This window comes from Poecilia formosa, unplaced genomic scaffold (assembly GCF_000485575.1).
Source record: "Poecilia formosa unplaced genomic scaffold, Poecilia_formosa-5.1.2 Scaffold533, whole genome shotgun sequence".
Lineage (NCBI taxonomy): Eukaryota > Metazoa > Chordata > Actinopteri > Cyprinodontiformes > Poeciliidae > Poecilia > Poecilia formosa.
The window spans coordinates 4,204-23,465 of NW_006800472.1; the positions used below are offsets into that span (position 1 = coordinate 4,204).

Below are 19,262 nucleotides of genomic sequence, written 5' to 3' on the forward strand. Positions count from 1 at the left end.
CTTCCTTCCTTCCTTCCTTCCTTCCTTCCTTCCTTCCTTCCTTCCTTCCTCACAGACCCTCACAACACGTTTGGGCCAGCCAGGTCTGACCGGCATCCTCTTCGGGCTGAGCCCGGCCAGGCTCCATGGGTAAAAGCCCGGCCACCAGGCGCTCATCATAGTGCCCCTCCTCCAGGCCTGGCTCCAGAGTGGGGGCCCGGTGACCCACGTCCGGGCGAGGGAACACTAAGTCCAACATTCTTGTCCGTCATAAGGGGCCTTTTGGCTGCGCTTAGTCTGGTTCTTCACCCAGAACCTGTCTGCCTTGGGTGACCCAACCATGGGCATAAAGCCCCAGACAGCATAGCTCCTGGGATCACTGGGACACTTAAACCCCTCCACCACGATAAAGTGGCAGTTCTATTATGTGATATAACTTAATGATCATTACTAGTAAATTAGTTCATTTATGATTACCCTTACATCTGTCTGCTCTGTTTGGACTTCCCCTCAGCCTTCAACACCATCATCCCACAGACCTTGGTTAAATTACTTATTGTTAATTTACTTATTTTTCAAATATTTTTGTGTAGTAAATTTTTTAATCTGGGATCTGAGTTGGAATTTTGTACCACAAATGAGCAAGGTGGTATGACGATAACAAATCCTTGAATCCTTGACTATGCATTTTAAAACTGCACCAATTGTAGCACTTTTAGAACTTATATTCTACTGCCAAACTAAGACTGCTCAATATTTCTCTTTTTACAGGAGCTTACTGATGAAATTCATGGACTAGTGAAACTAAATGTGAAAGACATCAAATTTATCACAGTCAGATCACATGAATATGCTGTTTATGTGTGTGTATTATAGTTCATAGATGCCCCACCCAATTTGTTTTGTTTATTATAATAAGTTCATTTTTCATTGCAGTTTGTTCATTCTTTCAGAACTTAGTTTGTCTGTCTGTCTCCTTCCTTAATCATCTGAATGTCTGCAGGGCCCTTAGCAGACTCCAGTGGGTGGCTACCGAAAATGAAGTCATGCAGGCCTTGCAGTTAAGACTAGGACATGTGATGAGGCATATGACAAATGTCTGCATAACTTAATGAGATAAAGCAATAAGGTAAAGGCTGAGCCTCAATTCCTTCTCAAAGATATAAAATCTCCTATGGAAACATTCTCATCACCATGTTAGTATTTCAAACCGCTTCATCAAAGTCTGAGTTTCAAAACTTATAAACAATGAAAACATTTTCTGTTCTTTCCTTTTGCACCAAGCAGAATATAAAAGGTTGATATTTCAATTTTGGATCACCGAAGATATACCTGACTTTTTCTTCTTCTTCTTTTTCTTCTTCTTCCAGCAGCGTGGGTGCAATGAGGGCCTTCAGCTGGAGCACAAAGGCTTTGTGTGCAAGTCAGGTATTTAACGCCTGACGGCAAGTCTAATTATAGCAGGGCTATGGAGAACACACTGCAGGAAAAGGAAAAAAAAATCCATCTGTTAATGGGCACTCAAAGTTATTGTAATTTTTTTTTAAGTTTAGTTGGTTGGGAATTTTTTTTACCAAAACCTCTTTGTTGAAGGACAATGTAGAACATTAGCCACAATGCAAACTCGAACAGCTATTTGTATCTGCAATACGCAATTCTTAGTTTCCTGTAACACCTACATATGTACATTATTGAAATCTTAAATATTAACTAGTTTTTGAATAGGAATTGATCAGTGGGATTTTTGGCATCATTGGGATGGCATTTGGCCGACGTTCCTGAAAACAATTCTTGCTTGGACTAAAATGGAATAGAGAAGCATAGGGGACCCTGATACTATTTTTACTATGGACAGTGACAAGGCAGAGGAGGAACTTCCTGTTTTGTATTGATGTAGAAAACACTGCAAGGCCATGTAGTGCCAACAGTTCTGGAAAAAAAATAAATAAATAAATAAATAAATAAATAAATAAATAAATAAATAAAGTTGAGTTACGGTTCAACTCCTTATATGGACTCAAATTAGTTTTCAAAATTAAAAATACAGAACATCTCCATCTGAAATGGAAAAAAAATAGATCTAAATTTGGGAAGTTGTTGTGTAGCTATGTTTTTTGTGGCATTTGTACATTGTAACACAGCTCAGGTAAATGTAAAATTGCAGATAAAACAAATTTTAGGAAAAAAAGTCAATTGATTTCACGTTGGGTAGCAACATAAGCAAGTCGTATTAATCTTTCAAAGCCGCCATGGGAACTTAGTACCCGCTTGTTCTCCCTGTTTACTCCAATAACTTTGCTGCTATCAAACCAGTGGCTCATGCTTCCATTGTTTTGTGTCTAAAACTCACATTTCCAAAAACCATCTTCCAGAAACTAGATGTGGAAAATTGGAAACCATTTGTGGCTCAAGAAAAGTCATTGTAGAATTGCATTTGCATATGTGTGACTGTGCACGCGCATATCTTTCCGTGTGCATGTGTCTGGATGTGTGGCTGTTTTTTGAACACCCACACACCCTCATAGAATGAGTGTGACTATGTATGTGTGTGTGTGTGTGTGTGTGTCTGAGGGGGAGGAAAGTACATGAAGTCAAAGGGAGGGATGTAACATGCCTCACCAAGGTATAAATTACAAGAGTTTTGCGGTGCGTTGATAAAAGGTGTATGTTTGATCTGGGGACAGCAGCTCTTTCATCAGCTACAGAACCACTTGTGAGTATAAGAATTTCTTTCTCTCTCTCTCTCTTTCTTTCTTTCATTCTTTCTTTGAACTTTTTATTTGACATTAGACTGAATAACTCTGTTTTCAAATATTTGTTCTTTACTTCTCATTTGGGAGACTTAAACTTGAAGAATTTTTGCATGTGAAATTCTATTTGCCAGAATTTGTCATATTATTACCAATTATGATCCGAGTAAAAACATCACATTGTTAGGGGAGTTCACACCGAAATAATATATCATGAAGCATATACAAATTTCACTTATTTTGTGCGCTTAGACCAGTGTTTCTCAACCCTGGTCCTCACCGCCCCCCTCTCCTGCATGTTTTAGGTATTTCCCTTCTGCCACACACCTGAATTGTATCTCTGGGTGATTAACAGGCTTCTGCAGTACTTGATGGTCATGCAATCGTTTGAATTAGCTGTTCTGGAATAGAGGCACATCTAAAACATGCAGACCAGGGGGGCGGTGAGGACCAGGGTTGAGAAACACTGGGTTAGACAATGAAAACTACACTATGTGCCATATGGACTCTTCATAGATGATGTCAAAAAGATTAAAAACTAAAGAAAATGTCAATATCTGTTCCATATTGTTTATTTTGTGGCATTACAAAATTCTATTTACATTCTTTAAATATTAGCAAAATATGCAGTGTTCCTTTAAGATTTTTTTCTCTCATGTCTCTTGTTAATCATGATTTTGGTCAGAAAGTCTAGCATGCTGATAAAAAAAATAAATAAATAATAAACAAAGTAATTTGTTAATTTAGTGTATTCTAGTCAAATGACTTTTAGTATTACTCTGTATCACTCCACAGGAAGCACAAGGACACGTTGATGGGGCAGTTTGCGTCCAAACGTAACGTACTGGCCGGGGGTGTGCACTTTTCCACCAATGAGGAGGGACCTCCCAGGTACTCCTCACACCACTTTGATGGCAGCACCGCAAATCAAGGCAATGGGCTCCGAATCCCTCCCACCATCGTCGTCGATGAGGAGTCCAGGTTGGTGCTGTCATTCATAGGCATAAATCCCAGGGGGGACGGAGGGATACGGACCCTCCCCCCCCCAATCTTGGAAAAGTGTAGAATTGTCCCCCCAACGAAATCATGGAATAAACCCTTGTATTTAAACAATATCAATATAAAAAAGGCAATAGAAACAAAGAACTAAGCCATTCATCTAAGAAAAAAAAAAAGAATGAATTTTTAGGTCCCCCCCCCACTATTGTTAGAACAATGGATCAGTCCAAAGTGAAGGAGGAGCAACAGCTGCGCTGCTAGCTGTGGCTCTGCAGCACTAACAAAAAACCCTCCAGTAAGTAAATACTTAAAGCAAAAGACATGTAACACGTTTTATTTACTTTCACTGCTCAGGAAGAAACACATTGACAATAAAAATTAATCCAGTGTTTTTTATTTCACTACTTTGGCTGAATCATGATAAACTACCACCTTAAGCCTTGGAAATCAAAGCTAGCTAAACTGCTACATTGCTTTCATAGACTTAGCTCCTTTTTCTGTCAAAGGTAGCCAATATTTCAATTATATTTATCTCTCTAACTCCTACTTTCATAAGAAGAGTTTGAAACAGGAGGGAGCAGCTGAGCATTCCCACTAGCCGATGGCTCTGTATGGGAGCCGAGAGCAGAGGAACCATTGCAGCTGACAGTAAAAAAGCTTGGTAGCTCTTGAATTGCTACAAATTGGAGCTGTATGTTCCTCAGCCCACTGGCTGCAATGTTGACACGTTGAGATGCCATGAGACCTAAATTTTGAACATCATGGTATGGAGTGTGCCTGTTTTCGATGTCTGGCATATAACCATTCATTTTAGCTTATAACTGGTTATATTGATCCTGTGTCCAGACAGAGGGATAGTCAGTAGGCCCAGCATCATGACCTGTTTGTTCTGAAGATCCTTCAGCTTCCACTTCTCTTCCTAACATGGCGCCTCCTCACCCTGACTCTCATACTGACAGGAGGAACCACAGAGCTCTGTTAGGTTAAAAGCTCATCTTCTGAAGTTGGGATATTTTCCTCCAACAGGTTCCAGAGGAATCACCTCAAACCAGATGTTGGACTGGATTTTATTTCAATGTCATTTGTGAATGTTAGTTTCTTATTTTCAACAGTGGAGCTATAAAGGTTGAAAAAGGTTATCATTTAAGTCTCATCAATATTTCCACAAAATAAGAGGCAAAAAACCCCAAAAAGTTTGATAGAGGAAAAGCCTCTCATGCTCTGAGCTCAAAATAAGATGCCAGAGAGCACCAAACATTCTTTTTTAAATATTAGACAATTTAATTTCACATAATTATCGCGGTAGAACCCATTTGCTTGTTAAATACTTAATGAAACATATTTACCATGATTAATGTTTGTTGTGAATGACGTATACTCACAGACGAACGAGATAATTAGTCCAAGTTTGTCGTTTATTGAACGTTCAGAAACTACAGCGGCTGTGATGCACTAAGGCAAAGAGGTAAACAAAGGTAAACCAACCCGAACAGGTGATCAACTCAAAACCACTCGTACCTTTTTATTTTCTCTCTCTCTCTCTCTGTCATTTAAGCACATCCGTTGCCGTGGCAACTGCCTGCACCCCGCAAGCCGAGCAGAGATTAGTTAAAAACATAACATTCAGTCTGTTACGATATTAGGTTTACAGGCTTTATATTTATTTTGGAATTATTAATAAGCGCTCCCTGAACACAGCGGTGGTTGATTAGTTAATTTTAAACTCCTGCTCTGCTCGTTATTTTGATAATGGAACCGAAACGCACAGATTTGCGCAACACCTTGTTGAAACAATAATTACTGAGATTATTATTTTTGTTCGGTCATTAATTTGAACAAGTTTTGTTGTTGTTGTTCTTTAATAAAGTTATGAACGTTTTGAGACCAGCACGAAGGTCTGAGGAGGACATGCTGGTCTCAGCTTCCTGGCGGCGTTCAGTTTGTCACCTAATGCTGAGATCGACTCAAAACCTTCCGCGATCGACGTATTGCACCCTGCTCTGGCAAAGCACGAACAGTTCAGAAACAATATGAAATGGGGAAAAAAGCTATTTATTAACTGATTAAGTCGTGTTTTAGATTGTTCTCGAAAAACTAATTAGTGGCTACACTCACGGCTGCACAGTGAACCCATTGATTTTTTACAGCAGACAGCCGCTCCCCTCTCTTGCAGGTGGGGACCCCCGCTAAGTCTTTTAGGGGTACGCAGGACCCGACCGTACCCCTGCAAATGCTAATTATGTAGTTGCTTTGATTAGATGATAAAATAGCTAATATAAACACTTAAAGCCTGTTTTGCCTCCATAATAAGCATTATAAGACTTAATTTTTTGTGGCTCCAGACAGATTTGTTTTTTTGCTTTTTTAGTCTAATATGGCTTTTTCAACATTTTGGGTTGCCGACCCCTGGTCTAACCTATTCAAATATGACACCCGAAAACAGTTTAAGAGCTGTTTTCTGCCCTCAAAGTTTGTATGTCTGGTTCTTTTAAGATTGTTACCTGGGATGTACAGGGACTAGGTCATCTGATCGAGAGGAAGAAGGTTTTGACTTACCTGGAAAAAAAAAAAAAAAAAAAAAAAAAAAAAAAATTCATATAGCACTTTTACAAGAAACTAGGTTATCTGTTACAGAACATTTGAAACTTAAAAGGGACTGGGTAGGTAATGTGTATTTTTCCTCCCATTCACAAAATAAGAAGGATACAGTCATTCTTATACATAAGAAATTTATCCTCTGCTATTTATCCTCTGCACACTTCAAATCACTAAATTCTCATTTATCTCAACCAGCACAACTTAAAATCATATCAAATTGGTTTATGAATAGAGGGAACTCTTTATGGTTAGATCTGGAATCCCGATCTTGTCTCCCCAGCAAACTTAATTCTCTTTTCTTTATAAGTGGCATAGGCCAAATAGTTGATCTCAGAAGTAACTTCATTGTTTATAATACTTTGCTGGCCTGGCAAGATGTGAATAAATATTTAAATATCTCCCCCACCTTCTCTTCTTGGTCATCGTTAATTTTGAACCCAGATTTACCAGCAGAGATTAGAAGCATTGGTTTGTCTGAATGGTCATCTAAGGGACTGTTAAATATTATGGAGATACTGGATTTTGACTCTGTTAAACCCTTTGAACAAATTAAAGCCAATTTCAATATTTCTAACAGAGATTTCTATAAATACCTATGGATCCGTCATTTTGTGAGCTCTCTCTTTAAGACAGGAAATTTACACATGTAATTGTTAGGACCAAATCTCCTAAAGGACTTATCTCTAAGATATATAGTTTATTATCTGGCTCTGACTCCTCAGGTTATGATGCTATGAAGCTAGTGTGGGAGTATGACCTTGTGTTGACGTTCAATCTAGCAGATTGGGAGGGAATCTCTAAAGGGGTCTTCCCCTACTGCACCTCAGTTTCTATACATGAGCAGAACTTTAAATTCTTCTACCGAACTTATTATACACCTGTTCACCTTCGGAGGATGTTTCCTGATGCTTCAGATCTTTGTCATAAATGCAAAATACATAGGAGCACATTCATCCATTTATTTTGGTCTTGCAACTGTATTAAAATTTTCTGGAAAGCAGTTCATCTGATAATACAAGAGATCATTGGTAAACAGTTCTCACTAACTCCCTCCTTCTGTCTTTTTAATCATGCTCCAGACATTCTACTTAATGCAGATACTAAACATTTGCTTATAAACCCTCTTATTTCTGGCCAAGAAATGTATACTACTGAGCTGGTCGGCACCACAGGCCCCTACAGTTGATATGTGGACATCACAAATCTCTGCTAGTATCTCAGTTGAACAACTGACTCATGATCTTCATCAAAAGTCAGACAAATTCTGGAGGATCTGGAGCCCATTGCAATCTTTCTTACAGAGACTTTGATTTCAACTGGAGATGAGGACTGTCCTCTCCACCCTTTTTTCTTTTTTCCTCTATTTTTTTTTTTGTTTACTTTCAATGTATTACTCACTTGGCTGTCTGACAGTTTGACTACTTGGAACCATGTCTGGGAATGTCTGTCTGTATTTTGTGTATATAGGCTATATGTATGTTTTTCTTTTTTGTGGACACTGTAGTCCACAAAAAAGACTACTGATTTGGGGTGGGCTGATTTTGTTTACTTCTGTTGATGTTTACATAAAGTTATGGAAATCAATAAAAAAAAAGAGAAAGTTGTGGATGTTTAACAGACTGTAACAAGCGCAGAGCATTACACCATGAATGCATATTTGGCCTTGCCCTGCGCTGCTCCTATCAGTCACGTATCCTTTGCTCTTTACTCACCCTGTGCTTATGACAAGCAGCAAAATGGAGCTGGAAGGTATCAAACAAAAGCCATAGTTTTCAGACATGCTTCTGCATCTTGTCATGCAGCACATCAGAGCGTCGTGGCTCCAGGGCAGAGCTGCGCAGGTCCTCCGTCTACAGCACCATGGACCTGGTGCCCCAGCTGGATCATTACGCCAATTCTTTGCCACGCCAGATGATAAGGACCAGGCCGACACTTGAAACCCTGCGCAAGACATTTGAGGTACGTTTGTCCTTTAGTTTGTGCCTTTTGGCAAATTTTTCCATTTTATTAATGCGTTTTTCTTTACAACATCAATGGCAGCATATGGGAAAACATTAGGCAGTGGTTCCCAAACTTTTTCTCCTGGGCCCCCCCAGTGGTTTCCAAACACTTTCTGGACCTCCCCTTTAAATTACAATAGGGAGAGTTACGATCTTAACGTTTTACGCCCCCTGTTATACAATGTGTCTTGGGGGGAGGAGGGGGGGCGGTAGAGAGACTCTTAGAGACTCCCTGTTATACTCTTCCATCCACCCCCTCAGCATACACGGCGTTTATCTTTTTTTTTTTTTTCCAGTCAACCATCCCACGCCCCCGCCCTGCAATGGTAAGGTGCCCTCCCTATGGGGGCGTGCCCCACAGTTTGGGGACCTCTGCCATAAGGAGTGTAACTGCTGAATTTTAGCCCCTTGAAATGAAATGTGATAAACGTGTCTTAAAAATGTATTAATATTCAGACTGCAGCAGTATTATGTAAAATATACTCTTTTTGAGCTTTACATCATGTTATAATCAAAATCATACTTGGAGTGTTGCCTTGAGTCTATCATGCATGTTTAAGAAATCCTTCAATCTCCCATGGCAACCATTCAGCTGTCCAAAATGTCTGAGTGGACCTAGCTCCGCCTTCAAGGCACAGCTCCTCCTTGGAGCTCAAGTTTCCAAGCTTCCACCTCACAAAGCAGCCCTCTATGTGACTCCCCCACTGAGCTCCTTCAGAGTAGCCAGAGGCAATTAGCAAACACTTGATGGAACTAGCATCTGGTAAGCTATTTATTGGAGCTACCACAACAACTGAAGGTAACATTTTGTGCTATAAAATAATTTAAAGTACCTGGAAAACACCTAATATCGCCCCTGTAAACAAATTATTTAATAGTTTAAGCCTGTCAGACAGTTTAGTTTCATTGGTTCTTTCCGTTGCATTAAAGGTTGTGGAGATCGGAATGGACGGAACGTCCACCTCTGACTCCGGCAGCCTGCCGGCACCAGATATGGGAAATGAAGGGTCCGAAGATCCTCAGGAAAAAGCTCCCGTTAGATTTGGCTGGATAGTCGGCGTCATGGTGAGATTTTGTTTCTTTCATACTGAAATTAATGCAGGTATCAGAAATTTTAAACATGCAACATTCATTAAAAAAAAATAAAAAAATCACATTTCTGAATTGGCAGCTAAATTATCAGCACAATCACCTGGTCACTATGGAAATATCACCCAGCTGTTTTCATTGGTCTTTGGTAACAGGTCCGCTGCATGCTGAATATTTGGGGGGTTATCTTGTTCCTGCGTCTGTCATGGATCACGTCTCAGGCAGGCATTGGTGAGTCATCGCTTCCGGGTTTTTGGAACTCAGTTTATTTGATGTTCTACCACTCACTGCACTGAATTTCTTCCTTCTTATCTTGAGAATATCTTGATTTTTATTGCTTGTTTCTTTTATTATTTTGCCATTGATATTACTGGAACTCTCCATGTTATCATAAATTTGCAAGTTTTTACAAAATCTTTGACTGTTGTGTTTAAAAATGTAAGAATTAAAACAAATGTAGGGCAGAAAACCCAAACACAATGTGGTAAAATGTTTTTGTTTTTTTTAACCGTTAATGTGTTATGGTTGTAATGATTTGGATTCTTTATTTGATGTACACATCTTGGGAAGGAAAGGAAGAAAAGAGAAAAATCACAAAACAGCAATGGATTCGCTTCGTATTTTCTCAATATGTTCAAAAAGAATATAAAATACAAAAATGAGCTATAATTATGACTAATAAATATATATATATATTCCTCTGATGACAGTGCTGACTTGTGTAATTATCCTGATGTCCGTGACGGTGACGTCTGCGACTGCGCTGTCCATCTCTGCTATTGCCACCAATGGGAGGGTGGTATCAGGTGAGTCCATGTGCAAAGTAATGAAATGTAAAAATGAATTTGCTTTATTGTAAATGAAAAATTATGCACACTATGGGAAATATGTACTTGGGCCATCAGTACAAACAAATTATACATCACTGTACTGCCTGTCTTTTGTGGACACTTGAAATGTTTGTACTCAGCAGAGAAACATGAAGGAAACAATGGAATTATGCACATTTATCTGTGTAAATAGAGAAAACAAATAAATTAAATTTGTTCTACAACAAAGTAAGCAATGGAAGACAAACATGCTTGAGAATTTTCTTGCAAAAATCCTTACTCTGTTTTATTTTGACAACCTGCTTTTATTGTTGATGAAAGATAACACCAAAGACTAATTTTTCTTGTGTAAGTTTATATAAATTGGCAATCGATGGGTTTCCACTGACCTGACATTTGAGCAAATCCAAAAAATAAATTTGCTCAATGTAAACACTATTTAAAAAAAACCAAACACTTTTTACATAAAAAAATTTTTGCACTGGCTTGAGGCGTATGTTGTTTAACAACTTATGCTGTGACCAAACCTATTTACATGATTTTAACTGTATTTTTTTAAATAGAAACACCTCACTTGCAAAATGTTATTTATTCAACATTAGTGGAGTATCAACAACGTTTTGCTCACATTTGTAGAGGGATTTAGAAATTAGTGCAGGAGGTTGAATTTAAAAATCGGCCAGCAGGTCCATTTGTCGTACAAGGTGCCATTTTTTTCTAGTTGTTCCAAAACATCTGTTCACACCACTGGTGCTTAGACACAGCCAGAGCTATGACAGAATGGTCTGAATCAAATATATCCATGTCTTAATATAGAGGTCCCCAAACTGTGGGGCGTGCCCCCTAGGGGGACGCCGTGCCACTGCAGGGGGGGCGCGGGAAGCCGTCTGGATGAAAAAAAAAAACCCCAACAAAAAACAAAACAGAACATGAACGGTGTATGCGCTGGGTTTTTACCTTAGAATCGCCAACTCTCTGTTATTTCTCTGTCAATTTGATACAGTAGGGGCTTCCGCACTTCCCATATCTGTGTCCTCTGTCACTTTTATCAGCAGTTAAAACTGTTTAATCCGTTGTTAACATGTCGTAACCTGTTTTTCCGAGCTGCCTTTAAACGCACATGAGCGCTACGAAGCTCGCGCTGGGTTTACACCTGTGCGGCAGTGAAGGAGACCTGCTGCTGCTGTGCAGAGCAGCGCAGGTGTGTTAGAATCATGGCAGCAAACCAGCAAAACGCAAAGAACTTTTCACAGTTTTTCCCCCAAACTAACCAACTGAGTTGAGTAAAGCTGTTGGATGCAGGTAATGTTAGCTAAAAGATGACTAGCTAGCTAATATCAATACATCACCTTAAGCTTGTTAACAAGTAGCTTGTAGGCTACTGGTGATGTTGTCTACGTTCAGCTATGATTCCCCCACCCCTTGTTCGTCTGGAGCCGGGGCTGAGTATAACAGGGAGTCTCTAAGGGTGCGTTCACACTGCAGCCTGAAGTGACCCAAGTCCGATTTTTTCACAATTCAGATTTTTTTGACGGGACCGTCCACACTGCCAGTAAGTAAATGCGACCTGTATGTGTTCTGCAGTGTGAACAGGCAAGCGACCTGAAAGTGACCTGCATGCGCAGTAGAGGGCGCAATTGCGTCAGCGTTCTCAATGTTCTGCCATAAAAAGAAGAAAGAAGTGCTCAGTGTTTACGGAAGTAAACATGGAGGCTAACGGTGGAGCTTAGCTTACATATTTCAAGTTGTTGTCCAACCGGAGCAGCATATTAACAACTTAATCCTCATATTGTCCGTCATGGTTGTTGTTTTTCTTCCCGCTTGCGCGTATCAGGACGCAGAATAATGAGATTTGTTGCGAATCAGTGATGTTCAGTTCGGATGAAGGCGACCTGGACGTTAGGTCGCATTTGAATCGGATACGTATCGGATATGGGTCACATTCGAAAAAGAATCCGACCTGTGCTGTTTACACTGCCATGAAAAGATCGGATACAGGTTGCATTACGTCAAAAAAATTGGAATTGGGTCACTTCAGGCTGCAGTGTGAATGCACCTAAGAATCCACCCACCCCCGACCCCCTTCACTCGCATACATTGTTCAACCAGACAGCTATTTGTAAGGCATTGGGGGGTAGGGGGGCAAAAATAGTTTGGAAACCACTGGGGGGGCCCAGGAGAAAAAGTTTGGGAGCCACTGTGTTGATATGACATCGTCAAGTGATGTTCAAAAGTAGAATCCATGACTACATTGTAGCAAATGGCTGTAAAATCTACAGTATGAAAATACAGTAAGGTGGCTGGGTTTTGAAAATGCAGCTTTTTACTGTGATCTGAAATACGTATGGAAAGTATATGGGACGTGATTGGACCGCTGGATCACGTGCAGAAATTTAGAACTGTACTGTAAACTTTTAATGAACAGTCGCATTGTGGGATATTTACCGGCAGGAGGCGAACGCTCTCAGGCTAGAGAGCGGGCCAACAATGATTTTCACCGGGTAAGTACCTTTTAACAAAACATTGTATGGCAATGTTGTGTTTTGTGTACCAAAATATATTTTATGTGGTTATATTGAGCTACTCTCGCGTCTATCAGGTTGTTTGGTAAAGCTAACTTCGGTTATTTCTCAGCTAGCTTTATGTTCAACACAAGTGCTTTTTAGTTCAGTTTTGATAATATATTTCACCCAGAATATACTGATGGCTGTATTCTAGTCTTTTTGTGGAAGTTGTTGGAGAGTAGGCTGCCTCAACTGTTTTTTTTTGTGTTTTTTTTTTAATTTTCTCACGCACATGGTATTAGGGCTGTTAACGCGTTAGCGCACGGGATTAACCTGAACATATTAAGGCGTTAATATTACATAATAAGAGCCTCTCCCGTGGAGGGTTATCTAGTTCATAGCAGCGTGTTACACACGGGGAGCTACGAACAGCAAATGATACTTTTTCCACAACAGCAGATAGCAAAGCAAGTTGAATAGTTTCAACTTTCTTGTGTTGGGTCTTCAGCCCGCTTTATATACATTTAGTTTGCTTGTCCGCAATTTCACGTGCACGAATTACACCGATCTTCTCCGGCTGGGTGAGGTCAACGGAGTTCCACCTCATCACAGGAAATGAATGTAGAGAAACATTTTTAAACCAATGTTTAAAACAAACTGACTTTCTATATACCTTCCTGAATATAAAAACCTGGAAAACTTGGGGTGTATTCAGACCAACCCAGGATTAGAGTCCTGAATCAGACTCAAATCCGTTTGTCTAGGAATTCCGAGTTTTTGGGGAGGTCTGAATGCAAATTTGAATTCCAAAACGGACTTAAAAACCAAACTCTGATCCGCCTAATAACCTAGGTCTCTGAACGGTTGAAGCAAACTCTAAAACGGTAGAAAACCTGTCTGAATACAACCTGACTAGAGACCGTTTCAAAAGCAGTAAGTTAGCAACTTTTCAGGACGGGGGCGATTCTAGGATCTGACCTTTAGGGGTGCTTAGCCCCCAGCATGCTAAGACCCATGAGAAGATATTTGTTGGTGTGGTTTTCTAAATCTAACTGCTTATTTACATACATTCACAAACAAAATTAAGAGACATGTTGTCAGTAATTCATAGAATAAAAGAACAATGTTCTTTTTACTCAAATATATACTTATAAAGAGTAAAATCAGAGAAACTGATAATTTTTTCTAGAGGTGTATAAACTCAGTTTGAAACAGAATCTCAAGACCACATCATACCTGCTAACATTAATGAGACAATCAGCTGTGGAGTGACACAGTGCTAGTGTGGTATGCTCCCCCGGAAATTAAAATAAAATCTAATCAAAACTATGCATTTTCAGTCATTTGTAGAACATTTTACTGAATTCATAGGATTAATAAACTGAAGACCAGTTTATTATCAAGGTAGAAGTTCAGGTTAAATACTAGTTCTCACTAGTCATTATCCTGAACTTTGTTTGAAAATCATACTTAGAAATACTTACCCTTATTTTTATATGCGACTGTTGGCCTTTTTTCTTTAAACAAGAATGTTTGTCCATGTATGGAAAAGTGGATATTATGAGTCAGGGTTTTACTATTTCAGTTCACAGTTCATGAAGTGAGTCTATCATAGTTTCAATACAAAACAACTTTCTATTCACAGACAAACAGCCTGACCCCAACATCCTGCACTGTTCTTTAGTTTCATCTTATTTAAGTGGTTCCAGAGGTTTGGGAAATTATGTACGTGTACAAAACAACACAACAGTCACTAATCAAACTTCAAAAAAGAGCAACAAGAGAAATTAACAAGGCTAAGGACCAGGATCAAACCAACCCATTATTGATCCAAATATTTTGCACATATACACAATTTTGTACTGCACTACAAAATATTCTACAAATAAATAAAGCCAATGCTGTACACAATTTCCAATCATAAATCTAAAAATAATTCTAAGTACTGCATTGCCACTTAAAATTACCCATTGAAAGAAAATCACTAAGCATATTTTGCATTGCAAATTATCATCTGAATAAAGGTGCTGATGATACAAGTCTGCTCCCATATAGCTGGTTAAAAAATCTACAATAGTGTTTACTGTTTTCTTTAGAGGCTGGTTCTACACCAAATTTACTAGAGGGGCCAATGTAGTCAGTGTTTTTTATGGAGACACTTAAAAAGGAATTAAACAAAACCAGAGCAGTATTTCATCATTTAATATTGTGAACCAAAGAGCCACTCGTTTCTCCAGAGATTCAGGTTGCAGATCCTGATCCAGCAAATGGAAAGTGTGATCCTATCTCCATACAGCAGCTAAAAGTGCAGCACTATAATTTTTAATTCATGGTTAAAATAAAGTGAAGGTTTAAAAAATATCCACCACTGAATATTTAAAAAAGACATTTAGTATAATTTCTTCAGAACTCCTTTAGGCCCCCGTCTAGAACCGCCCCTGGGCTGCAGGTCTGGTGCATTTTTGCTTTGCATGTTTTTTCTTCATTGATAGGAAGTCAGATTATCCAAACTGGTAAACCACATTAATAAAATATTAGTGAAATAATACATTAAATGACCCCTGAACAATTATTCATAAACTATATGAACATTTCTGAGTAAAACACACAGAAAGTAATGTAATATAGGAAATATTTAAGTATTTACTGTTAATCTATTAGTATGATTTGTTCTTTAAATGGCCACTTATTTTGGCTAATGCTATTATTTATTAAATATCATCCAAACTCAACATCAAATTATCAAACTGCAATAGTCAACTAAAATCACAATAAGAAACTTAATCAGTCATAGCAAAATGTTCTGTACAATATCAGCCTCAGGAGATGACTGAGGATGAAGAGACGTTGATGTCTGGTTCTTAAGGCTCTAACGGGTCTCCAGTTCCTCTCCTGATCCATTCTGTCTATCATACAGCAGCACACTGCGCCACGACAGACACGTTTTTTTGTCAATCTATGTACACTGTATCCATCCTCACTGACATTGTTCAGCTTATAATGTGCGTCTTTTCACTCACATCTGTATTTTGAAAGCATTTTTGCTTCTAAGGACATGGAATTGGGAAGAGGACGTTTTAGAAAGATTCGGGCTAGAAACGCCACTGGTGCAGGACATTCTGGTCAATATATTACTCTCGGCTCTGCGGGCTAACGAAGATTTCGTGTCAGTTGTCATATCAACGGGTCTGCGTGCTGACACAGAAAGCGAGGAAAAGCAGAATATAAGTGGTTTAAAGTTGTTTCACCTGTTTATCAGCTTAAATCCCCATAGCTGTGGCGCTCTGCAGCTGCTGTAATTTTTAAACCTTTAATAAATGACAACTGAACTAATTGCCTCATTTGTTTGAATATAATCATCAAATAGGATGGAGGGATTTGCTTAGTCCTCTCTTGCATCTTGATAGAAACCAAACTGTTTATAAATTTATATCAGGGGAGAATACTTACAAACATCGATGTCCAGTGATTCTTGAGAATAGAGACAAAACAGGTCCTATGGATAAAGCACAAAATTTGAATAAAATATACACAAAATATAATTTTTTCAAATATCTGACTAAACTAACCTGGGTCATGTGAGCACAACAATGTATATTTTCCAGGTATTTGCTGAATTTTTTTTTTTATTTTAAACATTGTGGTAGATGGATGGTGTCTGTAAAATCCCTTGTCCAAGAGCAGAACTCAATACATTATAATAATTTAAAACAATTAAAGAAATACTAAAATTATATATTATGACAATTAAGTATAAGTAGTCATAAATAATTATAAAAGTATCAATAAATTGAATTAAAAATCATTTTTATATATTTTCCAACTCCATTGAAATTTGTCCCTAGTTTTTGTCAACACCGTCAGACATGAAAAGAATGTAAAAAAAAAAAAAAAATCAGGCATTATTGGGGGGCACCAGAACTTCCGAGGACCTCATGACATCGTCTTTTCTCTTCCTTTGCTAAGAGGGCTAGTTAGCTCTGGTTAGCTTATGTTATTCTTTAGTTTTTTCTTCTGTTTTATTCCTAAGTTGTTTGTCACAACCATGATGTGTCAACTCCATAACTGACAATTTACAAAACTTTGATGAAATTTTGTGAAGTAAATGCTTAATTTTAGTATACTTTAAAGATTTCATGGACCTGATGAGCTACAATATGGCCTCCTTCAGAATAACATCATTTAAATTGAGGTAGTTTGGCTTTTTGTCAACTCATCAGAGTTTTTGTGACTCTTTCAATGAAATTGTTGACAAATCTCACTTAAATGTGCAGTTAATTCATTTTAATGTATTTTACATAAATGGCATTACTTCACATGTATCAAGTTTTTCTTTTTACTCACTAGTTTGTCACCACCTTCTGTTTTGTGTCAACTCCGTCAGATGGACTTTTTGTTGATTTTTGTTTTAAATATTTATTTTGTTTCTTGAGAAGCATTTGTCTGTAAAACTGAGTAAAAACATCACTAATAGGGTCATTAAAAAATATTTTATATTTTTTGTCAGATGGTGATGACAAAGTTCTGGGTCGGGTCGATTAAAAATGTAATTTTTAAAAAAATGTTGCAACTGGGAGCCTGCACCTTAGCATCTTTACATTTCCAAAACATTATTTGTCATATTTGCACATATAGGGTTGAGAAATAATATAAAAAAAATTGGGGAAAATTTAAACCCATTTTGTCCCTATTCTCAAGAACCACAAAATCCTACTACTGTTAAAATCTGACACTGCTCCGTTTTTGTTTACTTTTTGTGAAGAAGGAAGTTGCGCTGGCCTTCTTCAGAGGTTTTGTGTCGATTCCTTCAGTAGTTCTTGGTGCAGCGCCCCCACAGGTGACAAGGGGAACAGGTTTTTCAGTTAGTTTTAGACGTTTGACACAGTGCAGTTTGAATGCAAACTACAGTTCTGAAAATGTAACAAATGTTGCAATTTTAGTCCCCAATTGAACCGAGTCTACCGTACTATCCGGTCTGAATACACCCTTACTCATCAGACATGGTTGGTTTGAGACAACAAAGCATTTTTTGAGAATTTGCATGTGGCGGGTTTTGATATGGGCTTCATGGGCAGTTGTCCTTGGTGATATCTGAAAAAGGTGGGGCATCCAAGAACTAGAAAATAAAATAGATCTTATCAGTTGGCTCCAGAACAAATTTGGTACCACTTGTATGCATGTGTAGTGGAGTAAATTTCTCTTAGTTGCTGTTGAGTATGGGACACTATAAATGCAAGATAATTGCTTGGATTTTAATTTGTTGGAGTGCAGCAAGAGCGGTTTGCAGCTTTGTATTTATATGTGTATGTGTATATTTATATTTCAAGCTTACAAAGTTACTATGGATATTGATTAATTGTCTAACCGCCCCAGATACTCCAATTGTCTGTCTCAATGTAACTTCCATCCCTTTGTCCATAGACTAATGGATGGAAGACATAGTGAGATATTTCCATATCACTGTATCTGCCAACCTTAGGTTTACAGATAGAGGCACAGAAGGTACATTTTCTGTGTCTCTGTCTGCAAACATAGTATATGGATGGAGACAGAGGGATGTATCTGTCTATGAAAATGTCTCTCTGTACCTGAGCATTAAGTCAAAATTAAAACTAACGTCACTGAACATTATTTTTCAGGAAACGGCATCAAGGGCACAAGCGGGTCCACCAGCGTCTTTTTCCACCTAGAGTATTTTTTTATAGGCAAAAACTATTTCAGTAACATATTTAGTAGTTCACAGGCATCTAATCTAAAAATGTAATACATACTTAAAAAAACAAAAGGGTAGTTTTGAAAAGTCTCCCATCTGTTTCTAAGCGATTTGTAGGCCTCAACCCAGAAAGTAGGACAAAAGCTGCAAAAGGAAAAGTGGCATCAAATACAACAGGACGACTTATGCAAAACACTAGGTCAACAGTGAATCCGTGTGTCTCCATTCTCCTCCTTCATGGACTACCAGTGTAGCTTTTAAAATGGTAAAATTACACATTTACACGCAATCAGTTCTCTTTCTCCATCTCTCTCCCTGTCTGTCTTTTTGTCTGCCTTTCTCTCTGTTTGTCTGTCCTGTCCATTTCTAATAGACAGACAGGAGGACAGCTACAATGAAGGAAGGTCAGAGAGAGTGTCTGTCCACTAAATCTTTCCTTTTCATCCTATCTGTCTTTAACATAAATGCAGTTTAATGTGCTGTCTATTTCATGTATTAAAATGTGTTTTTCTTTCTTTATCCTCTAGTAACCCTTTGATTTCTGGAGAAGTTCAGGACTGAGATCAACTCAGAACTCATTCATGTTTGTTTTGTTTGGGTGTTCACTAAGTATTAAACTTGCCCAAATGTTTAAGTTGTACTGTTGGGGTTCCAATAAAGTTTTGAAAAATATGTCCCTTCAATATTTGGCATTGCTGGATCCCTTCCTTTCTTCAAAGAAGAAAACGATAGACATTTAGAATTTTGACTGCAAGTTTTACATGAAGCTGGTAAAACATTGTTTTTATGACTTTAACACA

General features: G+C 38.3%; 1 protein-coding gene and 1 long non-coding RNA gene across 2 annotated transcripts in view; one reads left to right on the top strand and one right to left on the bottom strand.

The window, feature by feature from the left end:
* The first annotated feature begins 2,651 nt into the window (after window positions 1-2,651).
* LOC103129296 (solute carrier family 12 member 3-like) overlaps window positions 2,652-19,262 on the top strand; it is a 29,984-nt gene continuing 13,373 nt past the window's right edge. Inside the window, exons 1-6 of the mRNA XM_016664951.1 lie at window positions 2,652-2,692; window positions 3,525-3,710; window positions 8,129-8,285; window positions 9,257-9,391; window positions 9,571-9,646; window positions 10,126-10,221. Of these exons, the coding sequence (XP_016520437.1) occupies window positions 3,544-3,710; window positions 8,129-8,285; window positions 9,257-9,391; window positions 9,571-9,646; window positions 10,126-10,221 (631 nt within the window). The 5' untranslated portion in view covers window positions 2,652-2,692; window positions 3,525-3,543. The remainder of the gene's footprint in view (window positions 2,693-3,524; window positions 3,711-8,128; window positions 8,286-9,256; window positions 9,392-9,570; window positions 9,647-10,125; window positions 10,222-19,262) is intronic.
* The window catches only part of LOC103129285 (uncharacterized), a 36,145-nt gene continuing 25,061 nt past the window's right edge, over window positions 8,179-19,262 (bottom strand). The window contains exons 4-5 of the long non-coding RNA XR_475055.2: window positions 16,200-16,245; window positions 8,179-8,267 (exon numbers count right to left, since the gene is read on the bottom strand). This is a non-coding gene — a long non-coding RNA (uncharacterized LOC103129285). The remainder of the gene's footprint in view (window positions 8,268-16,199; window positions 16,246-19,262) is intronic.